This window comes from Rhinolophus sinicus, chromosome 2, assembly GCF_057876585.1.
Source record: "Rhinolophus sinicus isolate RSI-liver-muscle chromosome 2, RSI-T2T, whole genome shotgun sequence".
Classification (NCBI taxonomy): domain Eukaryota; kingdom Metazoa; phylum Chordata; class Mammalia; order Chiroptera; family Rhinolophidae; genus Rhinolophus; species Rhinolophus sinicus.
In genome coordinates this window covers 32,100,370-32,123,477 of record NC_142502.1, presented here as the reverse complement: position 1 = coordinate 32,123,477, position 23,108 = coordinate 32,100,370, and the positions used below count along the sequence as shown (strand labels likewise).

The 23,108-nt window shown below is 33.7% G+C and overlaps 1 protein-coding gene across 2 annotated transcripts in view; it reads right to left on the bottom strand.

The window, feature by feature from the left end:
* Positions 1-23,108, bottom strand: part of THEMIS (thymocyte selection associated) — a 176,570-nt gene that overhangs the window by 94,037 nt on the left and 59,425 nt on the right. For both annotated transcript variants that reach the window (XM_074333551.2, XM_019729460.3), the window contains exon 3: positions 1,956-2,414. In XM_074333551.2, the coding sequence (XP_074189652.2) occupies positions 1,956-2,414 (459 nt within the window). The remainder of the gene's footprint in view (positions 1-1,955; positions 2,415-23,108) is intronic.

Genomic DNA, 23,108 nt, shown 5'->3' with positions numbered 1-23,108 from the left:
ACAATTCTTTTAAACTTCACTGCTCTTTGGTTAATGTTTATATTTAACAAACCGTATCACTATCCAGCCAGTGATCAAGCCAGAAACCTTGGAGTCAGGTTGATTTTTCACCCCTTCCAACAGACCTCCAAATTCTACGGGTTGTACTTCTTACCTACCTGTTAAAACCAACTACTTTTTGCTGTACGTTTAAAATCACTATTGTATTAATTTCCCAGTACTCTGCCATAAACTCAATGACCTCACTTCACTCCTCTGACCATGTTCCTCCCAGCTGAAAAACCTTTATTAATGCACCCTTTAGGCAAAAGCTAATCCCCTTAGCATATATTTCAAGACTCTCCATGACTAATTCCATTTCCCCCACTGCATGATTTGATATTTGTCTCTTCCTTCCTTCTCTTTTTCTTCACACCAGCTGCACTGCAGCTCTAATGTCTCGCATACCTGCTTTGTCACAAGCCACAGTCACTTCCTCCAAAGTTGTCCCCTCCTTCTTTGCCGACTACCTCCTACTTATCTTTCAGGTCTTAGTTTAAATGCCATCTCCTCGGAGAAGCCTTTCTTGATCCCTAATCTAAACTCATTAAAGGTTGTAACCACTTTATGCATGTGCTTAGGTTCTGGGTTGGCCTTCATTTTAAGGTGTGTGACAGGAGACGCCAATAGTTTTAGCAAATCAACAACTTTTAAAATGAGAAAATGCTATCCATCATTTATGAAAACTGAGAAAAATTTAATTATTAATTTTGATTGCACATTTTGGGATAGCTAACAAAACACTAATGTTAGGTTTAAAATTTTCTGTGTCCTCAATTTGTTGTCATAGTAAAAATAATCATGCTGTGGCCTCAATTTTTTTGTAGTATTAAAAAAATAATCACAGCTTGAATAGAGTTCCTTACCAATACCTTTAGTTCAAAAAAATTAATCAATTTCTGTTTAAATATTTGTGTGCAACAAAATTTAATATGTAGTTGTAAAACCTACCCAAAGGTTCACGTCAATTTTTTTCATGATTGTGTAAGTAACCAACAATATTAATGGGAGCAGAGATATATAGAATTTGAGAGAGAGGTATACTTTGCCAAATATTTTTACATACTGCTTTATGTTCTCAAGTGTATTACATAAAGTACCTGAATAGAACTTTATCTCATTCTCAAAACAACTCCCAGAGGTGGGCAAAAGGGATATCATCATCTGCTTTGCAGAGACTCACCCAAAGCCACCACCGATTAACTTATTGATCCAGAGTTAGAATCCAGGACTTTTGGCTAGAAGTTCAGAAGTCTTAACTCCAAACTTTACCTGATTATGTGCCTAATCCTGAAAACTCAAGATATTAAATCTTTTAAGGTAACACAGCTCTCTCCTGCTATTTGTATTTTAAATACAAATAATCCTCTGAAGAACACATATTTAAACAAACCTATGTGTGAATTAATTTGTCACATCGTTTTGCTTAAGGGAGAAGTACTCCCAGCTAGTAGAGAAAATTCATGACCAGTCATGGTTGTCTAAAAAATGTTTTTCACAAAAATAGGAGTAAGACACATTAAGGAAACTGCATTTTAACCTCTTTGTTGACAACCTCCATACAAGAAGGTTTCTTTCTAACCAAACATACTCTATATTAAAAAGTAACTCTTTTTTGGCCACATTTAACTAGCAGTGATACAAATGAATAAGCATTTTAATGTGTCTGTAGCAGACAGTTATAGAACCTTAATTTGGATAGCACCACATAATCTACATGTGCTTATATACATTATTGAATTTTATCCTTGCAGCAAATATGGGCTTTGCTAATTTGCTACAGATGAGAATCTAGCTCTCAGAGGGCTTAATGGACAAGTCAGGGACAGAGTCCCATTGTGCAGACTCTAAAGCCTTTCTCTTTTCTAAATCCCACAAGGCTCCTGCTCATATAGCATCAGTCAGTGGATACTTACATTTCATCACACCTTGAATTTCATAAACAGGCTTGAGAATCAGGGCACCATAAAAGCCTTTAGGGAATGGATTCGTTAAGTCCCACTTGTTTGAAAAATCTGTAAGTTTTACAGTTCGTGTTCTGTTCTTGGGGATCTTCCATTCGACAATCTCCTTTAGGGTATATATATGTTCATCTTCACACTCATAGAATTCTCCTTCTTGTGACAAAGGCAAAGTAAATGAGTGATTTTGATGATTCCTTACCACTCCACAGTTCACCATTATTTCTCCATTGAGCTCTTCTACTGAGTTGAGCATGATTTTCTCACCCTGCTTTACGACGAGATTCTCCAGTTTTATATCCTTCTGATGATAGAAGCAAGGATGCCCTAGTCTACTTGGTCCAATATGGATGGTCCTTGTAATTTCTTCCATAGTAAGGTATGGAGTTTTATCAGCCACAATCTTAAAAAGACCTAAGAACAGAAGTGTGTGAATTACAGAGAGTTCTTGCAATAAAAGTTCTCATACCAAAAACACAGTAAGAGGGTTATAAAACAAATATAATGTAACTTTTGAAAGTAATGTACTTTATAAAAATTAGAAATACTTATTTTTGGTTTTTTTAATTAAATGTATTGGGTTGATATTAGTTAATAAAATTATATAGGTTTCAAGCATGCAGTTATATAATACATAATCTATATACTGCATTGTGTGTTCACAACCCATAAATCCGTCACCATGTATTTGATGCCCTTTACACTTTTCTGTCTTGTACCCACCTGCCTTACCCTCTGGTGACCACTATACTATTGTCTGTATCCATGAGTTCTTGTTTGTCTTGTTTGTTGCTTTCAGTTTTATATCTCACATATGAGTGAAATTCTATGGTTCTTGACTTTTTCCATCTTATTTCAGGTAGCATGATATTCTCATATATGCAGTGGAATACTACTCAGCCATAAGAAAAGATGAAATACTGCCATTTGTGGACAACATGGATAGGTCTTGAGAAATATTTGCTTTAATCCTGATTTATTCTGTGTAAAAGTTAAGTGTATTGTCTGTAGATTACTGGATTATTAGATCTAGGCAACATAAATGAAGACAAAAAAAAAAAGGCCCTGTTTTTGGAAATGGGAACTCTGTATGAAATACCCGCTATGTGATCTTGAACAAGGCATTTATTCTCCCATGATCACATTTTTTATTTTTATTTTTAAAATGACAAGATTGGATTAAATTAGTATTTCCATAAATATAACCTCAGGACACACCAAAATGAAAAGATATTAGAGAAGAAAACTGTTTCATGGGTAAATTAATAATTACAAAGCAATATACATGGAACTAGTTCATGGCGATGGTTGTACAACATTGTGACTTTACTTGAAGACACTGAACTATACACTTTAAATGGTAAAATTTGTTATGTATATTTTACCATAACAAAAAAAATGCATGTTTATAATTAATTTTAAGATTTCTCAGAAATGTTAGATGCACTTTGACTCACAAGAGGGGAACATAACATGCAAAATTTCTTCAATTTCTTTGATTAAAGAACTCTTGGGAAAACATTCATTAATAAATCCCAACATAATAAGCCATGATACATCAGTGCTCCACATAACTCCCCTTGGAAAATGCCAAGTTAGATAGTTCTGGATTGAATACTCTTGATTATATATCATTCTTTCTTCTCATTACTTCTCTAATTTTGTCAGTTTCACTGTTTGAAAATTTTTTCTCCAATGCCATCAAGATAGTCACTAATACAATGAATTTTTACTATTTAAGACACATTTTTTTATGCTTGTGCATTAAGTGTTTAATTCTCTCCTTTGAATTATTTTGCTTTTATTTAATGGGCACATGTGCTATTTAGCACTTTTAGATATTTATTTATTGAATAAATTTTAATAAATTCCAGAGAAAATAAGAAAGGAAAAATTACACAGTTGCTTTCTTAACCCAAAAGAAAATTAAATGACAATATTATATACTAGGATGTACTAAGAAGACAGTGCATTAAAAAAAACTTACTAGAATAATATGGAAAAGTCATTTATTAGCTTATTCAACATACACATTTCAACCAAATTCATTTACATATTAAATCATTGTTAGCCAAGTTATAATGCCTTTTATGTATATTTTAGTTTACTATACAAAGATTCATGGCCAGTTATTTTTGTAGTGAATCTTTGCTCAAACAAAAAAATATAAGATTTTGGCTACTTTTAGATATAAACTTCCTGGGAAAGTGTGGATGATGCAATTCTGTCAAGGAATGAATAAAGTAGCATATGCACTCTGTCCTGAAATCCTTTAGAAATTGAACAGTATCCACTGCACAGTGTGCTTGAAGACAATAAGGCAAAGAAATATGTACTTTCAAGGAACTTATTTTATTATGTCTTTTACCAGGGAAAATCTAATGAAATAGTATTCTTGAATTCTCCATAGTAAGTGAATTTGTGTGTGTGTTCGCATGCACACTCATGCACGCACACATTGAATCTCATTTGTCTGTGTGTGAAGAATTATTTCTAAGAGTCCACAATCATTATCACCAGGATATAGAACATTCAGCAGTTTTTGTGAAATAAGTTTAAAAAATAGCTGCCTAGAATCTCATAAATGGTAGAGACACACTAGCTTTTCTAGTTTGTTTGTTGTTGTTTTTTCCTATCATAGCTTATATTGATGACATAAGTCACAGAAAATTAATTCAGCATTTTCTTTCTTGGGGAATTGAGTTCACCTAAGGTAATAACAAACCTAAAATGTTATGAGGTAGAAAAAGCCTGAAACCCTAAGGGCCACCATTATTTCAAGTTAATCACACACTTCAGAGCTGTCTTGTTGGTTGTCTCTATTGCAAGAAAACTCCATCTATAAATCTGTGTGTTTTCTCTTAGAAAATGATTAAATACACAGTTTAGCATACTAAGTAGCAGAGCACAGAAAAAAAAAATGTGATTAACTTATTTCTTCATATACTATTACAGCCAATCCAAAGCCCTTCTCATAAATAGCCACGTAATAAACTAGAGCAAGCTTTTAGATAGAGTATAGTAGTTTCTTTACTGGGGAAAACATAATTTGTTATTCTTCCAAAGAAAAAACAAAACACATTTCAGGAGCTGAATGATTACAAGAGTAATCATAAAATAAACCAATATGTCACTTTCATAAAGTAAGTTAAAAAACAGAAAATAGATATCTGTTCCATATTTGATTGTTACCTATTAAAATGGATATTATTATTATTTTTAAATTAGGAGAAATTGTTTACAAAGACCATGTCACTTAAAAACAAAAATTATAAGGAAATTCAATAAATTGATCCATTGAAAATTAATCAATAAGTGAATTTAGTCTTTAAGATCTTGTTCCCAAATGTTAGGTTTTTAGGAAGTTTACATTCTTAACTAGTTCTTAATAATCTGCAATCACTATTATTAAAAGTAATAGTAACTAATGAAATATATTTAGAAATTTATAATCCGAATGATTTTTTTTTACATATACATCATTTATTCTCACATTAATAATAATCTTCTAAGGACAGTAAAACAAATATTACTGGGGGATATGAAAGTGGTCATGATTTTCATTGTCATGGCTCTAGAATCAAATCTTTGATGTTCAAGTCTCACAATCTTGCCACCACACCAGGCCGCCTCCTTATTCTTACATGTATGATTTACAAAGACATTGCTTATGAAAACGTATTTAGTCCAGCTCACAAAATTTATATATGCATCTCATGAGCTGGCCTTCCCTTTGCATGAATTAGCCTTTCCAGACCCTCCAGTATGAGAAGAGCAAGTATAATTTCCTGGTTCACTGTGCAGAATATGTGCTCATCAGATTTTTTTTCTATTCTTTTCTTGTTCTAGCTCATCAATTTCCACCCAAACATGGAATAATTTTAAAAATTAAAATTTCCAAATGTATATCACAATATTATTTAATATACATAGCATGATATCATAATGAAGAGTTCACAATCTTTTTTTCTGAGTCTAACCTCTAACTTGCTACCCCAGTTGCAACCAAATATATTCCCTCCATCTTTGAAATAAGGAACCTCAGAGTGAACTTTACTTATTAGTTCTCATCTTCCTCTCATATCATTAAAATTAGAACTATTAAAATATTAGCAGCTTACAATGGGCTGGAAATTCACATGTATGATATTTAATTTTCAAAATAGCAATATGATGCAGCTACAGATAAAACACAAACATTTCATAGATAAATTCATGGAAATTTAAAGAGATGAAATAAATTCTTTATCATCACATAACTCATAAGAAACAGAGTATGTTTTTGTGTCCCTAAAGCTCAAGGGCTTACCGTGTTTCCCCGAATATAAGACCTAGCTGGACCATCAGCTCTAGTGCGTCTTTTGGAGCAAAAATTAATATAAGACCTGGTCTTATTTTACTATAATATAAGACTGGGTCTTATATAATATAAGACCAAGTATTTATGCTATAATATAATATAATAATATAATACTGGGTCTTATATTAATTTTTGCTCCACAACACACATTAAAGCTGATGGTCTGGCTAGGTCTTATTTTCGGGGAAACACGGTAATCACAGAGTTATAAATTTCAACATTTCATTACTATCACAAATCATAAATTGTTTGTCCAGGCTGACAGGGATGGTTCCAATGTGGGTGTCTGCCCTGCTTTTGGATACAGAAAAACTTAGAACTTTATAAATCTAACAACATAAGAAAGTGAACTTCACTGATATTTAAGACATTGATGGGCACTTGTCTCACCTGTTCATCTGTCAGACGGCACATGCCTCTAGGTGTAAGTAAGGCCTCTGAGGAGACCTGAGAACTGCACAAGGTGAAAGCATTGACAGTGCTACACAAACCAGGTCACGTGCTTTCAGTGTGCTGCAAGTTGCCTGGCCATATTTAAGTGGATTTCTAGAATATATTATCATAGTTTTTAAATAAAGTAACCCACACAAAATGGATAATCGACTTCAAACACTTCCTGCAAGCAAAGCATGTATTGAAATTAAAACTAATATAAACATAAGAACACTAAAAAATGGCAGAGTGGACATTTCTACTCCCATTTAAGCTTTTCTTCAGCCATATTATGATGTAAAATAATGACAATATAGACAAATGAAAACTGAAAGTGGCTGAAACTTCTTTAACACAAATTTATCAAAATATGGATTTATATTCACTATCATTTTATAAAAACTTGCCCTTGAGATATAGGTAAAATTATGTCAAATACACACACACAATTTTAAATAAATACATATGTATTTGAGATGCATGTTCAGAATATTTAATGCACTGAGCTATATGAAAAAGATTTGGAGAAAAATCAGACTGCTACATACTTTTCATCATGTGTCTTGTCTCTCTGCCAATAAAACAAAGTACGCCTCACTTATTTTTGTATGTGCCTCTGTCCTTTAAAAAAAGCTGCACTATTTGCTCTGCAATCAAATTTCTAACCATCCTTGTTATTTTATACTTGCCTATACAGATTTCCCATGCTTCTTGTGGCTTTTCTATCATTTTGTTACATTCTCGGGATAATTCTTAGGTTAGCATATCCTACAAAATCTCCCTCAAGACAACCCCAAATCCAATATTTCCACTAGATATTCTAGCTCAAGTAACTCTATTGAAATTAAGATTAAAATAGGGTGCATGAAATTCTCAATCATAGCAAAAAAATCAAAATCCCTGAGCAAAGTTTTGAAATATGTAGTAATGTTCAAACTGCTGGAAAATTCTCCAAATTTCTCAGAGTCAGTTATAGGATTACTGAACATCATTAACTAATGAGTGATTCCAACAATCTTCATAGAAGAGCAGAAACAAAGAATGTGAAGGGGGTACCTGGATGACTCAGTTGGTTAGAGTGTGAGCTCTGAACAACAGGGTTGCCGGTTCAATTCCCACAGGGGCAGGTGAGCTGTGCCCTCCACAACTAGATTGAAGGCCAATGACTTGGAGCTGATGGGTCTTGGAAAAACACACTATTCCCCAATAAATTTATTTAAAAAAAAAAAAAAGAATTCAAAGAAAGTCAAAGTTCATGATAAGAAAATTTTGCATGGTAATTTTAGTATTTGGGAAGGGAGAAGAAGTATCAAAGATGGTGACCAAGTTTGTTAAAAGTCAGATGAGACTAAGTGAGGCTGTAGAATTCCTATGTTTCAATGTCTTTACATTTATAATGGAATCAAAATTGTCTATAATAGCTATTAAGAATTTTTAATAGTTGTTTTACCTGGAAGTCAAAAAAAAACACACCTATTAATTCATTTTTACCTCTTTGAGTCAATTATTACATTTGAAAAAAGACCTCTTTTCTCCACTAACATTTAAACTCCTTGAAAAGAGTGACAACGTAATATCTAACACATTGGGGATGTTTAACAAATAATTTACATTAATAATGTTAGATCTTGAAGTGATATCATTTGATATCTATGCTTAAATCTCCATTATAGCCATAGCTTATTAATAAAGTTGTCATACATACTTGTTTATGTTTAAGATTTCTCTCTCCCAAGCAGTGAGAATGAATATAATAAACCTAGGATGAGGAGAAATAATGTGAGAAATTCTTCTTCTCATAAATATTGGCAGGAACACAACTCCCTGGACTCTAGTTCTGCAGAGCACTGCCACTTTAGTTATGGGAAGACACATAGAGGCATCAGGACTACAAAGAACCCCCACACACCTTAGTTACCCCAAATGTCTCACTAGGCTTTGTTAGGAGGATATTCAAAATGCCACACATTTACTACTCCTAGCCCTGGATGAGTTTGGGCAATAGAATTTTCCAGGACAGTGACACACAGTTATCCCAACAGTAATGCAGATGGGTTAAAAGTGTAAATTATTGATTCAGACAGGCTGTGTTCATTTCAGGCCTCGGCCCTCTCCTCACTGTGAACTTAAGAACTTAAACCCTGATAGCTACAATTTCCTTTTCTGTAAAATGGAGAAAATTATATCATCACCCTCATTAAATCAGGGATGTCTAAATGAGTTAATATATGTAACATGCATAGATAATACTTAATATTTAGCATGTACCAAAAAAGCAAATAACAAAAAATAATGGTTAGTATTTCTCCTCCTTTTTTTTTTGCTCTGGAACTCTAAGCCATTGCAGGATCATTATAAGGTCAGAGAGATTAACACTTATAAAGCCAAAGAGGACCAACGAGATATTCCAGCCTGGATCAAATTAGATGAGACAAAATATATAGAATCCACAATTCAGCATCTGACACAGGCTGAGCAGAAAAATCCCAGCAATGATAACTTCCACAGATTTTGTCAGAATGTTTGAATATGGAAATGAGCGTCAGGTGACCTTTCTAGGTGGACTGCCTTTGCGGAAACATTTGCAGGATGCTTAGAAGAATTTGTCTGACCCCATGCTTTGATAAATCGCTTAGAATTTAACCACCATAATTTTATGCCCATAATGAGCAGATTATTGGGAGAGGTAAGCACATTTTAAAATGCAAATGCTGTGCTGCTTATAGTTATTCACAAGGTGTACATTATACTCAGTTGCTGAAGTTCCGTTGAACAAAAGAAACAGCAAAATGCCAAGGCATTTCTGGAAACGTGTTTTACTCATGGCTCTGAAAGGTAGTTGAAGCCAAGTGAGGGAGGAGCATACCCTCCCTCTATTTTAATGATCATAATCTTGCTAATGGAATGGTAGTGGAAAGAGTTGAGGAGCCATGTGGTGTTGACTGCATTGTTCAGTATTGATGTTGCCTGAAAATTAAATGTACCTAAGTAGCCACCTGTTTATGCTTATGATTATGTAAAGCCCCATATGTTTCCCTCTCTACACATGGGAGGTAAATATTGAAAAAATTATTCTGGTGTGAAGGGTGAAAACAGCAGCAATTCTTCTATAACTGTCACATATGCTGCAGTGTTTCATTTAATGTTGTGCTTTGTGTGACTTATTTGCTGATTTTTACCATGCAGTGTTCAAAAAAATATGTTACCCATGGTTACACAACACAATTAAAAATCCGTTTACATTAAATTCAAATTAGGAAGAGATATAATTTTTCAATGTAGCCATAAGTTTCAAATGAATTTCAGAGCTTGTGATTTAAGTAGATTTTGATTTGCACAATAAATAAAACTGAGCTTTTTTTTTTTTTTTTTCTAAATTCACAGTATATAAAAAGGAATGTTTTTTTCCTAAGGATAGCCTGTTGATCCCATATTACTAGGCAACAAAACACTAACTCCAATAACATGAATTTCAAAATCCCACCTAAAATCATCTGCTCTTCAACTGGCTAGCCCATCACCATACCCACTGGATTTGCTCTGAAAAGCAGCTTGCTGGGCTCCATAGAGATCTGGCCTGGTATGTGCGCAGCAAGAGCTCCTGAGCAGTTTAAAGATGATGAGTTTCATCAGAGAACTAGGAGATCTGGTACAGGTAACACCTGTGGAACTTCCTTGGCCTATTCAGAGATTGGCCTTGATGGTAGGTTGTAGGAAAAACCAGAGACACTGGAGTTGCTATTATTGAGTACTCCAGACACTGAAGATAAACGAATGGGAGTTTTATGTGGTTTGTATCTGATCAAGAAGGGTTGAAATATCAACTGTCTAGCAGCCTAGACATGACAGTCCTGACTTCTCAATAAAGTATTTGCAAAAACACACAGACTATGACAGAAAAAGATGAAAACTTAGCATACCACCAAAAACTAAGAACAATAGACCAACCACCCCCAAAAGACAAAAAAATTTACTTTCCTAATAAGGAAGATAGAGCTGAAATAACAACATGCTGTGTCTCATTAAACAGAGGAGCCCCTCTAAAATTTTTAAAGATAGTAAGAATCAAAATAAAAAGAATCAAAATAATTGAATATTTACTATAAGCCAAAGTTTGTAATAAGCAGTTAATGATCACCTCATTTCATTTATTCAACTCTTGGAAGAATTTTACAAGATAAATAGTATTTATATTTTTTCAACTGTATAGATTAAGGAAATTAATAAACTGAGGCACTAAAATACATACATTAAGGAGGTCACCCGGTTTTTTAAAATTTTGGTTTTTTTTCAATGTTGATATATACATAGATAGAGATAGAAATGTTTTAACAACATTAAAACTATACCATATGCATTCATTTGAATCCCATTTGTTTCATTTTACACTGAACCATGATAAACCTCATGTTTTAAAACATGTTTTACAAATATTATTTTTAATGGCTGTATAATATGTTTTAAGAGATGTATCATTATTTATCTTTTCCCACGTGATTGGGCATTGAAATAGATTCCATTATTTTGTGAGTATAAACAATTCTAAGATGTTTATTTCTTTAGTTTATTCTAATAAGTGGAACCACTGAGTTAAAGGCCCTTTTCTCAGCAGACTGCTGGTTCCAGGAGGGCAGGGACCAAAGGTAAGTTTATCCCTGTCATCAATAGTAATCTCTGCACATGCACAAAAGAAATATCTGTCAATTGACTGGCAGATGGCTCTTGAAATATGTCAAATTATTTTCAGAAAGGTTATAATGTTCTATATATCCTTCAGTTGGGTTTGAGAGTGACTACTTGACAATACCTTTCTTAATTTTATTATCAAATAATAGAAGCTTAGCTAATAAATAAGTTGGGAAATTATTATTGTTTTAATTTACATCAATGAATCTGAACTAATTTCTGTGGTAACAAGCCATTTAAATTTCTTCTAGCCTTTATCCCTTTCTCATTCAGTGTTCTCCTAGACTATTTAATTGATTTTTCTTTTGGTTTTACATTTTAGGGACATCTAGTCTTTTTTAAATTGTGTCATTTTGTTGTTAAACTTTTCTTCCTGATTTTACTTTTCTGATATACAGAAAGTTCCATTTATGTAATTGAATATATTAATTGTTTATGGTTTTTCACTGTTGTTGTAAATACAAACATAAAATAGTTTTATTTCAAATGTAACTTTTCCGTTTACTTCAAATTTCCTTTGCTATGTGGTATAAGGTCGATGATCCAATTTCATCAATTGTTTTGTAAATTGATAATTATACTACATTAATTTAATAAATAATTCTTCCTTTAACACCAGATATGTAGTACTGACTTTTATCAACTAGAAATAGACTATATTAAGGTCTGTTTCAGAGCCATAAACGAAGGCTTAAGTTCAGGGGCACTTGAGGCAAATTCAAAGCATTCTTCTGATGCTTCTATAACAAGTACAACTATTATTAGTTTATTTTCTCAGCTTTGATTTTCTGTAAGTAATATGCAGTATAATTTATTCTAACTTTATAATAGGTTTTAATATTGGCAGGACAAGTACTCCCTTATTGTTCTGTCTTTTAAATATTTGCTTGAATATTTTTACTTGCTATTCTCCCAAATGAACTTTAGAATAACTTTCTCAAAAGCCAATAAGCATAATAATAATTATGTTTATTATATGTTAATTAGATATATCATTGTGTTAATCTCAAACTTTACGTACAATTGATATATATATATATACATATATATATATATATGTATATATATGCACACACAATATTGAGTTTTCTGATTCAAGCACTTAGAGTACATTTTTGTTTATTTTTAATACATAAGGAAGCATTTATGATATTTTTAAGTAAATAAGAAATAAATGAGTTACAGTTTTATAATATTTTTGTACTCAGTGTAAAGATAGTAAGCCTAGCTGTTTTATGCTTTTCCATTGCTATTTTAAATTATATTACTGTTATATACTCTAAATGGTTATAAATGGAAAGTTATGACTATATACATATACACATATATACATATATATTCGTCTTCACATCAATATATATTTGTTTAGGTGCATATTTTATTCATGTACTCTCCATATATTAACTTATGTATTTTTATCCTATCATCTTACTAAACTCATTAAATTCTAAAAATATTAAAAATTTTATTTCATTTGATTCCACTGGTTTTTCTGGATAAGCTTACTGCAAATAATGATTATTACATTGTTTCTAAAATCTTTCTAATTCATTTGTTTTGGGCTATTTTTACATCCTTAGAATAATCGAATGGCATTAAGTAAGAGTGAAAACAATCACCCTTATGAGAATGATGCTTCTTTTCTATGACTCAGTGGGCTCTACTGCTTGGTACCCGTATGTGACTCCAGGGCAATGCTGACAGTGTGACCTCTGCCACATTGTGTTAGGCCTCGACATTTTGCAGGATTCTGAAGTTGTTTGAACTCATGTTGCTTCCACACAAACTGAAATAAGGATACCAAAAACCATTGAACTATATACTTTAAACAACTGAATTTTATGCTATGCAAATTACAGCTTAATAAAGCTGTTATTGTAAAAAACAATGGGAGAGAGGAAGGATGGACAGTTAAGTAATAGCTTTAAAAAGCAGATTGGCTATCTTATTAAGTCCTAGTGGAGATGTAAATCGACGGAGTATTTATAGAATGTGATTTGGCAATATGCTTCAAAAGCTTTAAAAACATTTTTACTTCTAAAGTCATAATGTCATATAGGTGAAATCATTATAATAATCTGAATACAGACAAAACTTCAGTTAAAAGACTGCTTATGATAGCATAAATTGTATAAATGACCATATTCAGGATGGATTTAATAAATTATGATATATGCATATGAGGAATTATTACATAGAAAATAAAAGTACTTTTTGAAATATATTTAATAACATAGGCAAATCCTAAGAAATAAGCCTGTTTTCCATTATATTTAAATATGTGTCTATTTGTGTGTACAATGTATTGAAAAACAATGGAAGAAATGTGATGAGATTATAGGGAGCTTTAATTTACTTCTCTGCATTTTCTTCTATTTTCTAACTTTCTACAAGATTATGTGGTATTTGTAAAATAGGGAAAATCAATACATTTTATTACTTTAAAAAGCTATATGTCCACACTAAAACCTGCACCTGGTGTTTATAGAAACTTTATTGCTAATTGCCAAAATTTAGAGGCAACCAAGATATCCTTCAGTAAGTAAATGGGTAAACAAACTATGGTATACCCAGACAATGAAATATGCAGTGCTAAAAAAAATGAGATATCAACCCATGAAAAAACATGAAGGAACCTTAAATTAATATTACTAAGTGAAAGAAGACAATCCGAAAAGGCTACATACTTTATGATTCTAACTAGTATATAACATTCTGTTAAAGGCAAAACTATGGAAACAATAGAAAGATCAGTGGGTGCCAGGAGTTGCAGGGGAGGAAGGATGAGCAGGCAGAGCACAGAGGATTTTTAGGGCAGTAAAAATACTCTGCGTGATACCATAATGATGGTTACATGCCATCACACGTTTGTCTAAACCTATAGAATGTACAACACCAAGAGTGAACCATTATGTAAACCTTGAACTTTGGTTATGATGTGTCAAGTTAGGTTCATCAGTTGCAACAAGTGAACCACTCTGGTGGGGGATGTTGATAATGGAGGCTATGCATGTGTGGAAGCAGGGGGATATGGGAAATCTCTACTTTTCCCTCAATTACACTGTGAACCTCAAACTGCTCTTTAAAAAATAGTCTGTTTTGAAAAGGCTTTTGTTCCAATGGCAGAACCTCTAAATAACTGATATATAATTATGTATAAATATAGTAATGTGCTTTACCAATGTCCAGTTAAGAGAGTCCAGGAACTGAAGACTTGAGTGGACAATTTTTGAAAGAAAATTTGGTTCCTGTATGGTGATACTATTGTGGTAATACCATAAAAAGCTACAGAGGAATTGTGCATGTAGCAAAGGGGGTAACTAAGAGCAAAAAATGAATTAGATTTTTAGAAGATGTACATTAAATACTAATACTACGAAAACTTATAGAACAGTGCCAGCTGTGGAAAAGTCTATTTTAAGATGACCTTTGTGACAGAGTTCTGATCTGAGGCTAAAATGTCCATAGGTGGCTAAAAAGAACATTTTGACCTAGAACTGCAGTCTATTTGTTTTCCAGGTAATACACGTTTTAGTTATCCAAGGACCAAGGATTTAGAGAAACACAACTTGATGATGTACTAACGAGTAGAAGAAGGAAAAAAAAAACCTGAAACTGAAAATTACAGTAAAAGCCTGAATTTCTTGTGCATTCAGATTGCTTCACTATGCTTTTCCTGCATAGTATATACAGAACATCCCTTTTAGTCTAGGAAAATATTTTGTAAAATAAACATAGCTGAATTTACTTTGCTTAAGTGAGCACAGTGGGGAAGAGATGCCTTAAGAGAAGTTGACCCAGAAAATTTGGAAGAATAGCTCGTGATTCCTTGAATAGCAAATTATCCAAAAGGCAGGGAGCCTATTCACGGCTTCTCTGAATCATGTCTTCATAACATCCAGATGGAAAAACAAGAGCAAATTCTGCCTTATATTTTACTAAAGTCCTTCAAAAAACAGGCGATAAAAAGGTTATTCACTATAAAGCTATTAAATATATTTATTTTAAATATTTTTGCATAACAATTGTCCATCAGGTAATTTCTAAAAGAAATTTAGAAACTGATATTTTAGCCAAATTTAAAAAATAAATTGGTATAATCATAAAATGGCTACATATAAAAGATTTAGTCATTTTAATGTTAAACGGAACATATAATAAATGACCATTCAATGTACTATTATATGTTTTCTATCAATTAAGTATATAGTTTTCCAAATGAAACAATGGGGAAATTCATTATAAAATGTTAATGTACGTATTATGTATTTTGATACCCAGGCACAAAGGAGCAGGTTTCATAAATTTTAGTCATTTAGTCTGAATTGATTTCTTGGAAAAATAATTCTATTATTAATCTAATTTTTGCCATTAGTTGTTCTTAATACTTTCCTGTATTTTTTTCCCCACATTTACAATTAAAATTATTAAGAGTCTCACTATTAAGGTAAATAGATTTGTTGGTAGATAATTCTCTATGACATTTATTCACGATTCAGAATTTGGAGGTAACAGCTTTATTTCCTAGCCAGTATAGAAATGACAGAAACCATATCCCTCTTGAGAGACATTCTAGAATCATGATCACCCCCCACCCCAAAGATTTTATTACGTTCCAGGGTAATAAAGACAATGTTTTTCTCCAGGGCAAAGATTGGCAGGTTTGCCAGCGCCCCTTGTACGTTTCGGATTTTCTACACTCAGTGTTCCTCCTGGCCCTGCTCTATAGTACCCTGTGGGACATGGGGCTCAAGTGGGAACCACTAAGGCATGAAGCTCATGCTGTCTGCTGTGCCACCAGAAATAAACTGCTATATTCAGATGGGCTCATTGTGTCTTTAATGACCTAGTTTCTAGAAGTGCAGCAAGTCAGCCTGACAGCTACATGGCTACTTAGGGATGGCTTGACCACCTGACAGATAAAATCCATTTAACCATTTCTCTGGTAGAAATTAACTGAAGTAGGAAGGACTGCCTAAAGTTTGTCTTTAAAGCATGATTTAAATCCATTAAATATATGAACGAAATTTTGTATTTAGTGGCTTTTCTAACATTTCTCTAAAAAGTTGCATTTTGTGTTGTTTTAGGAGTGGCATTAGTTTAGATCTTTTTTAACATTACAATGCTTACTGCATATAACAAAAAAAAAATAGAAAGAATGGTACATATCCACGGGATCTGTGGATCGTCCTTATAACACTGACTTTGGCTGACAAAGGACCATCTCACTCTTTGTCTATGATTAAGCAAGAAGTGCACCAGAGCACAGAATCTGGAACCATGATATTTAGATATATATTGGTGCTGTCCAAAACAGTAGCACTACCAGAGACATTGTACTGAGCATTTAAATGTGGCTACTTGAAATTTGCATAGACAGAAATGAGATGTGCCTTAAGTGGAAAACACATTTTAAAGACTGAGCATGAGAAAAATGCAAAATATCTCAATAAATTTTACATTGATCAGATTTTAAAAGGATATTTTAGATCTATCTTTTAAATGAAATGTATCATTAAAATTGATTTCACATGTTTTTCTTTTAACTTTTTTTTATGTCTGTGCCAGTCAGCCTCCAAGATTGCCCCAGGTGATTTCTGCCTTCTAGAAGGCACACCCTTGTGCAGTTTTCTCCCGGGCTGTACCAGCATTTGTCTGTGTGATTAAAAGAATACATCATGCATTGCTTAACAATGGGGATAAGGTCCAAGAAATGCATCATTAGGTGGTTTCATTATTGTGGGAAAATCATAGAGTGCACTCACTCCAACCTAGATGGTATAGCCTATTACTAACACCTGGGCTATGTGGTATAGCCTACTGCTCCAAGGCTACAAACCTACATAGCATGTTACTATACTGAATATTGTAGGCAGTTGTAACACAATGGTAAATATTTCTATGTCTAAACATACCCTAAACATAGAAAAAATACAGTAAAAGTATGGTATAAAAATTTTTACAAATGACACAACTGTATAGGGCACTTGCCATGAATGGAGCTTGTGGGACTGGGAGCTGCTCTGGGTGAGTGAGTAAGTGAGGGGTGAGAAAATGTGAGTGCTTAGGACATGACTGTATACTGCCTTAGACTATATAAACACTGTGTAATTAGGCTACATTAAATTTATTTGAAAAAGTCTTTCTTCAATAAGAAATTAACCTTAGCTTATTATAACATTTTTACTTTATAAGCATTTTATATTTTGTTACTCTTTGACTTCTTAAAAATAATATTTAGCTTAAAACACAAACTCACTGTACAGCTGTACAAAAATGCTTTTTTCATGTACTTATTCTATAAACTTTTTATTTTAAAAATTATTTTTTTTACCTTTCAACTTCTTGTTAAACACTAAGGCATAAACACCCATAAACCTAGATCTACACAGGGTTAGCGTCATCAATATCACTGTCTTCTGCCTTCACATCTGGTCCCAATGGAAGATCTTCAGGGACAATAACATGCCCAGAGCTGATATCTCCTATGATAACAAGGCCTTCATCTGGAATACCTCCTGAAGCACCTGTCTGAGGTGTCACTCTTTTCAGAAATATGTCCATGGTGGTTTGCTTGTCTTCTTTTCTTTTCTTTCCTTTTTTTTTTTTTTTTTGTCAGAGATATGCTTATAAGCAGATAATTCACTATGAATATTTCTCTCTAAAAAATAAGCAGAAATTCACTATGAATATTTCTCTAAAAAAAATTCAGGTGTGAGATTCCATGTTTTCAAAATTTTTAAGGAGCTTTATGAGGTCTGCAAATGCTTCCGTTAAACCCTTTACTATGAATTTGGTGTGTGTGTGGGGGGGGCGGGGTTCTTCTTGTTCTCCTGAATCTTTCTTTTCTCCTGCTTATTCCGCAGCTATGCATTTCTATACCACGTCCCACATTCCTCATTAGTTAGTTCCTCAGGAACCACATTTAGGAGCTTCTCAAGGTCACCCTCATTCACGCCCAGGTTCAAGTTGTTTGCCATCTCAAACAGAGCCTTGTTGATTTTTGCAACCTCCTCTTTCTTGGCAAATCCTTTGAAGTCATGGATGAAGCTCTTGAGTGTCTTCTTCCAGATATCACTCATACACCCCTTGGTGACATCACCCCAAACCAAAACAAGGTTCTTGATGCAGTAATAGATGTTGTAATCCTTCCAGAATTGCATCAGTGTCTTTGGGTGTCTTCCTCCATTGCAGCAGTAGCCTGGGTAAACGTTCTCCTCTTGTAACAGGCCTTAAAAGCTGCGATAACCCCTTGATTCATTAGTTGAATAAAGAGGCAGTGTTTGGAGGAACAAACACCACTTTGATATTGGGATGAAGATCCCAATAAAAGGAGAATATCCAGGAACATTATCAACAAAAAGAATATCCAGGAGCATTATCAACAAAAAGCAAAATCTTGAAAGATAATGTGTTTTTTTTTTTTAAACAGTACTTCTCCATAAACTGGCACAGCAATTCAGGAGGGCATAGTGGAAGAGGAGCTGGGTCACCTGTGACTTCTTATTGCTCCTGTGGTACACTAGCAGTCTGTGCTTATTGATATGCTTGAAGGCCCTACGTCTTCACTGTACCTTACCACAAAAGGTTTCAATTTGTAGCCTGCAACATTGCCCCCAAGCAAGACTGTTATGCTTTTCTTAAAAACCTTTGAACCTGCCATTGACTTTGCCTCCTTATGATTATCCATTTCAGGCATTGATTTCCAGAATAGGGAGGTTCAGAAAAACTTATGTAAATCTAATGTTTGGGGAACAACAACAACAACCAAAAAAAAGCTGTTCATCAGAAAAAAATTATTAAAACACTTTCTTTCTGGATAGTTCTCATCTCTAATGAGAATGCATTTATTATGCATATATTATAACACTTCAAAGGAGGAAGAAATCTTTCCAGGAAGTAATCCAGAAATTTGGAACTTTATTATAACCCAAACATTACATGATTTACCAATCTGTGGGGATAATACAACTGATTACCAAATATCAGAATATATTTTTATTGTTGTTGGCAAGATGGTATGTTTTCTAGCTCATAAAAGGGTTCAGCAAAGAGGGCTGTCTTCTAAAAGAACAAATTATATTTGTAAAGCAGTATGTTTATTTCCCTAACAAACTGAAATGATTGCTTTTTATTTCTTTTATTATATTGGGCATTTTTGAGGTGACAAAATAGAGACATATGAAAACATAACATTAATATTGGGTGCAATCAATGATGTATATTGCTAGTTTAGTCCCCCAATCACATTTTAGTAAAAATGCAACTTCCAGTTTGTCCTCTGAAAATGTTCTTGCCAAATCCCTACAAAGCTTTCCTTTCTTGACACTTGCTTGAGTTTCTGTGTGCTGGATCTGCTTCTATAAAGCTATATTTATTGGTCAAAGACTGGGAATCTTTCTCAGTAGAGCATCTTTATTTGCAAATAAATCGTTATGGCCACCATTGCCAAGGTTATGGTGATCGCCATCAAAACTTTTGAATTACAATGAGAAATAAAGGATCTGTGTTAATATGTTTTACTTTAGTACAGAAGGTTGGATGATATCAGCAAAAATGGTCGAATAAGGACCTTTGAAAATCATCTCCTCCATAAAAACAATGGAAAAACTGGTAAAGAAAAAGTTTTTCAAAACTAATGTTTGCAGGATTCTGGAAATTAACCAAAGGACTGAAATAATCTGGAGAACATTTATTAATGAAAAATGGCTGAATCTTGGTAAGAACAGCAAACTTGGTGGCATTCTAATTTGCTGTATTCCCACTCCTCCCATCCTTTTCAACTCCACAGTATCCTTGACAACCAACAGCCTGCAGTCCGTGGCAAAACAAGCAGCCCAACAGTCACAGGAAGGGGAAAAAAGGAGCTGGAGTTCGTTTAAAGCTCATTCTTAGAGAATTGTTATTATTTAACATGTCTGGAAGATTCTACTTTGAACATAGTCTTTATTTTATTTCATTTTGAGTTCATTTGGTGGGAAAAGACTTTTCTTCAGAGCATTTGTCAAACACAATGAGAGGCAATTATTTAATTTTTGTGGCTATCTGCAGTGGTGTGTAAAAGTTGAGAAAAACAATAGGCCAACCAAAAAGCTTAAAAGGAAAAGTTGAGAAGTGAGATGTCCATGGGACATTGAGGAGTTCCAACTTATTTATTCCTGGGAATCCAGAAGACCCCATACATGTAGGACTGTGTATGTACCCAGAACTGTGAGTACACTCAGGAAAGACCTGAGAAGGCACTAAGCTCTCAATTCTGGATAACTTTGAAACTCTACATGAGGAAGAAGTAAAGGCTAAGCAAGGGTTTTCAACTGCCTGACTAAATGTTGAAGGCACCACCCCAAATGAACACAGAACCCTTCAACAAGACTGGGAGACTTTTTGGTTCCAGTTGTTTAAGGAAATCTTGGTCCAGACATCAGTTTCCCACTAAGCTAACTGAGCAGAGATTTAAGGGGCCACACATGAAAATAATGCAGACTTTATAGGTTTAGATCAGAAACATCGCTAAACAACTAGCAATAACAACAAGCCCTAAAAGGAGAATCAGATTCCTAGAGTTTACACATTATACTGTTTAAAATATCCAGTTTTCAACAACAAATTATAAGACAGGAAAAAGAACAAGAAAATATGGAAGTATGGCCCATACACAGGTTAAAAAGAAAAAATTAATAAAAAACAATCCATAGAAATTGTCTCTGAGAAAGCCCAGACATTGGACTTCTTACAGAAAGAATTTAAATAAGCTATTTTAAATATGTTCAAAAACTAAAGTGAACTATGGTATGTCTACAGAACTAAAATAAAGTATGAACATGAAGTCTTACAAGTAGAAAATATAAATCAAATTTGAGAATAGATCAATTGAGATTATCCATTCTGAGAAACAAAGTCTGAAAAAACAAAAACTGAATTGAGTCTCAAAGACCTATGAAACACCAACAAGCATATCAGCATGTGAATAATGGGTGTCCCAAAAAAAGAGGATAGAGGAAAAGATGGAGAAAGGACATCTGAAGAAATGATGGCAAAAAACTCCAGAATTTCATGAAAAACATTAATCTACATGTTCAAGAAACTCCCATATTCCAGGTAGGATAAACTCAAAGATCCATGCCTATACATATCATGATCAAACTGTTGAAAACCAAAAACAAATACAGAATTTTGAAAACATCAAAAGAGAAAAGACTCATCATGTACAAGGTTTCTCAGTAAGATTAAAAGTTAGTTCCTACTCATAAACCATAGAGGCCATAAATCACTGGGGTGAAATATTTAAAGTGTTGTAAGAAAAGGACTATCAACCAAAATTCTGTATTTAGAAAAAAAATGTCCTTTAAAATTGAAAGGGAAATTAAGGCACATCCAGATAAACAAAAACTGAATTTGTCACTATCAAACCTGCCATACAAGAAATACTAAAGGGAGTCTGTTTTCAAATGTTTTTTCTCCTCTTATTTGAAAGAAAATTGCATAAAAATAATTATAAATCTCTATTGATGGACACACGATGTATAAAGATGTAATTTTTATGATAATAACAACTCGAGGAGGAAGGAAATGGAGCTACAGAGAAGACAACATGTAATATACTTTTGAAATTAAATTAGTTAATTCAAACTAGATTGTTATAAATTTAGACATAAATTGTAATCCTCAGGCAACCATTGAAAAAAAAATAACTAAAATTATATACATATATTTAAAAGGCATTGGATTTTTGGTTTTTGTCCTGGCATATAGGAGTTTGGAAGTTGTTATTCCATCCTAACAAAAAGTAAAAAGCGGGGCCGGCCCGGTGGCTCCGGCAGTTGGAGCTCCATGCTCCTAACTCCGAAGGCTGCCCATTCGATTCCCACACAGGCCAGTGGGTTCTCAACCATAAGGTTGCCGGTTCAACTCCTTGAGTCCCGCAAGTGATGGTGGGCTGTGCCCCCTGCAACTAGCACCAGCAACTAGACCTGGAGCTGAGCTGTACCCTCCACAACTAAGACTGAAAAAGACAACAACTTGACTTGGAAAAAAAGTCCTGGAAGTTCATGCTGTTCCCAATAAAGTCCTGTTCCCCTTCCCCAATAAAGTCTTAAAAAATAAAACGTTTAAAAAAAAAAAAAGTAAAAAGAGGAACAAACTGAAAAAACAACAATTCTACTTAGACCCATCAGAGAAGTGACAAAGGACAAACCACTACCTCCAAAATTGGAGAGACAGAGAGGCAAGTAGAATCACAACTTACCAGAAAAGAAACCTCTACATAAATCAGTACCAGGGTAGGAATAGCTGAACTGAAATTGAAAAATTATTGGTGGCTGAAAGTGGCCAATTCTGAGAGTAAAAAACCCAAAACACTTCTGGGGTGCGGGGTGGGGGAGTAGGGCATAGTCATATGCACACTCCCCCCCCCCACACACACACACACACTTTTATAAGTTTTAAATCAGGAACTTGACGAGTCTCTCACAGTGAATATCAGAGAAAAATCTCATGCTTCTTGCAGGGGGAGGGTAAAAAACATTTTGAAATAGGCCACAGCATTCTGTTCCTTTGAACAAGCCTATACTCAAGAGAAACTATTGGTGTTTTATCAGGACAAACTGACCTGGGTGGATGAAAATATGCAA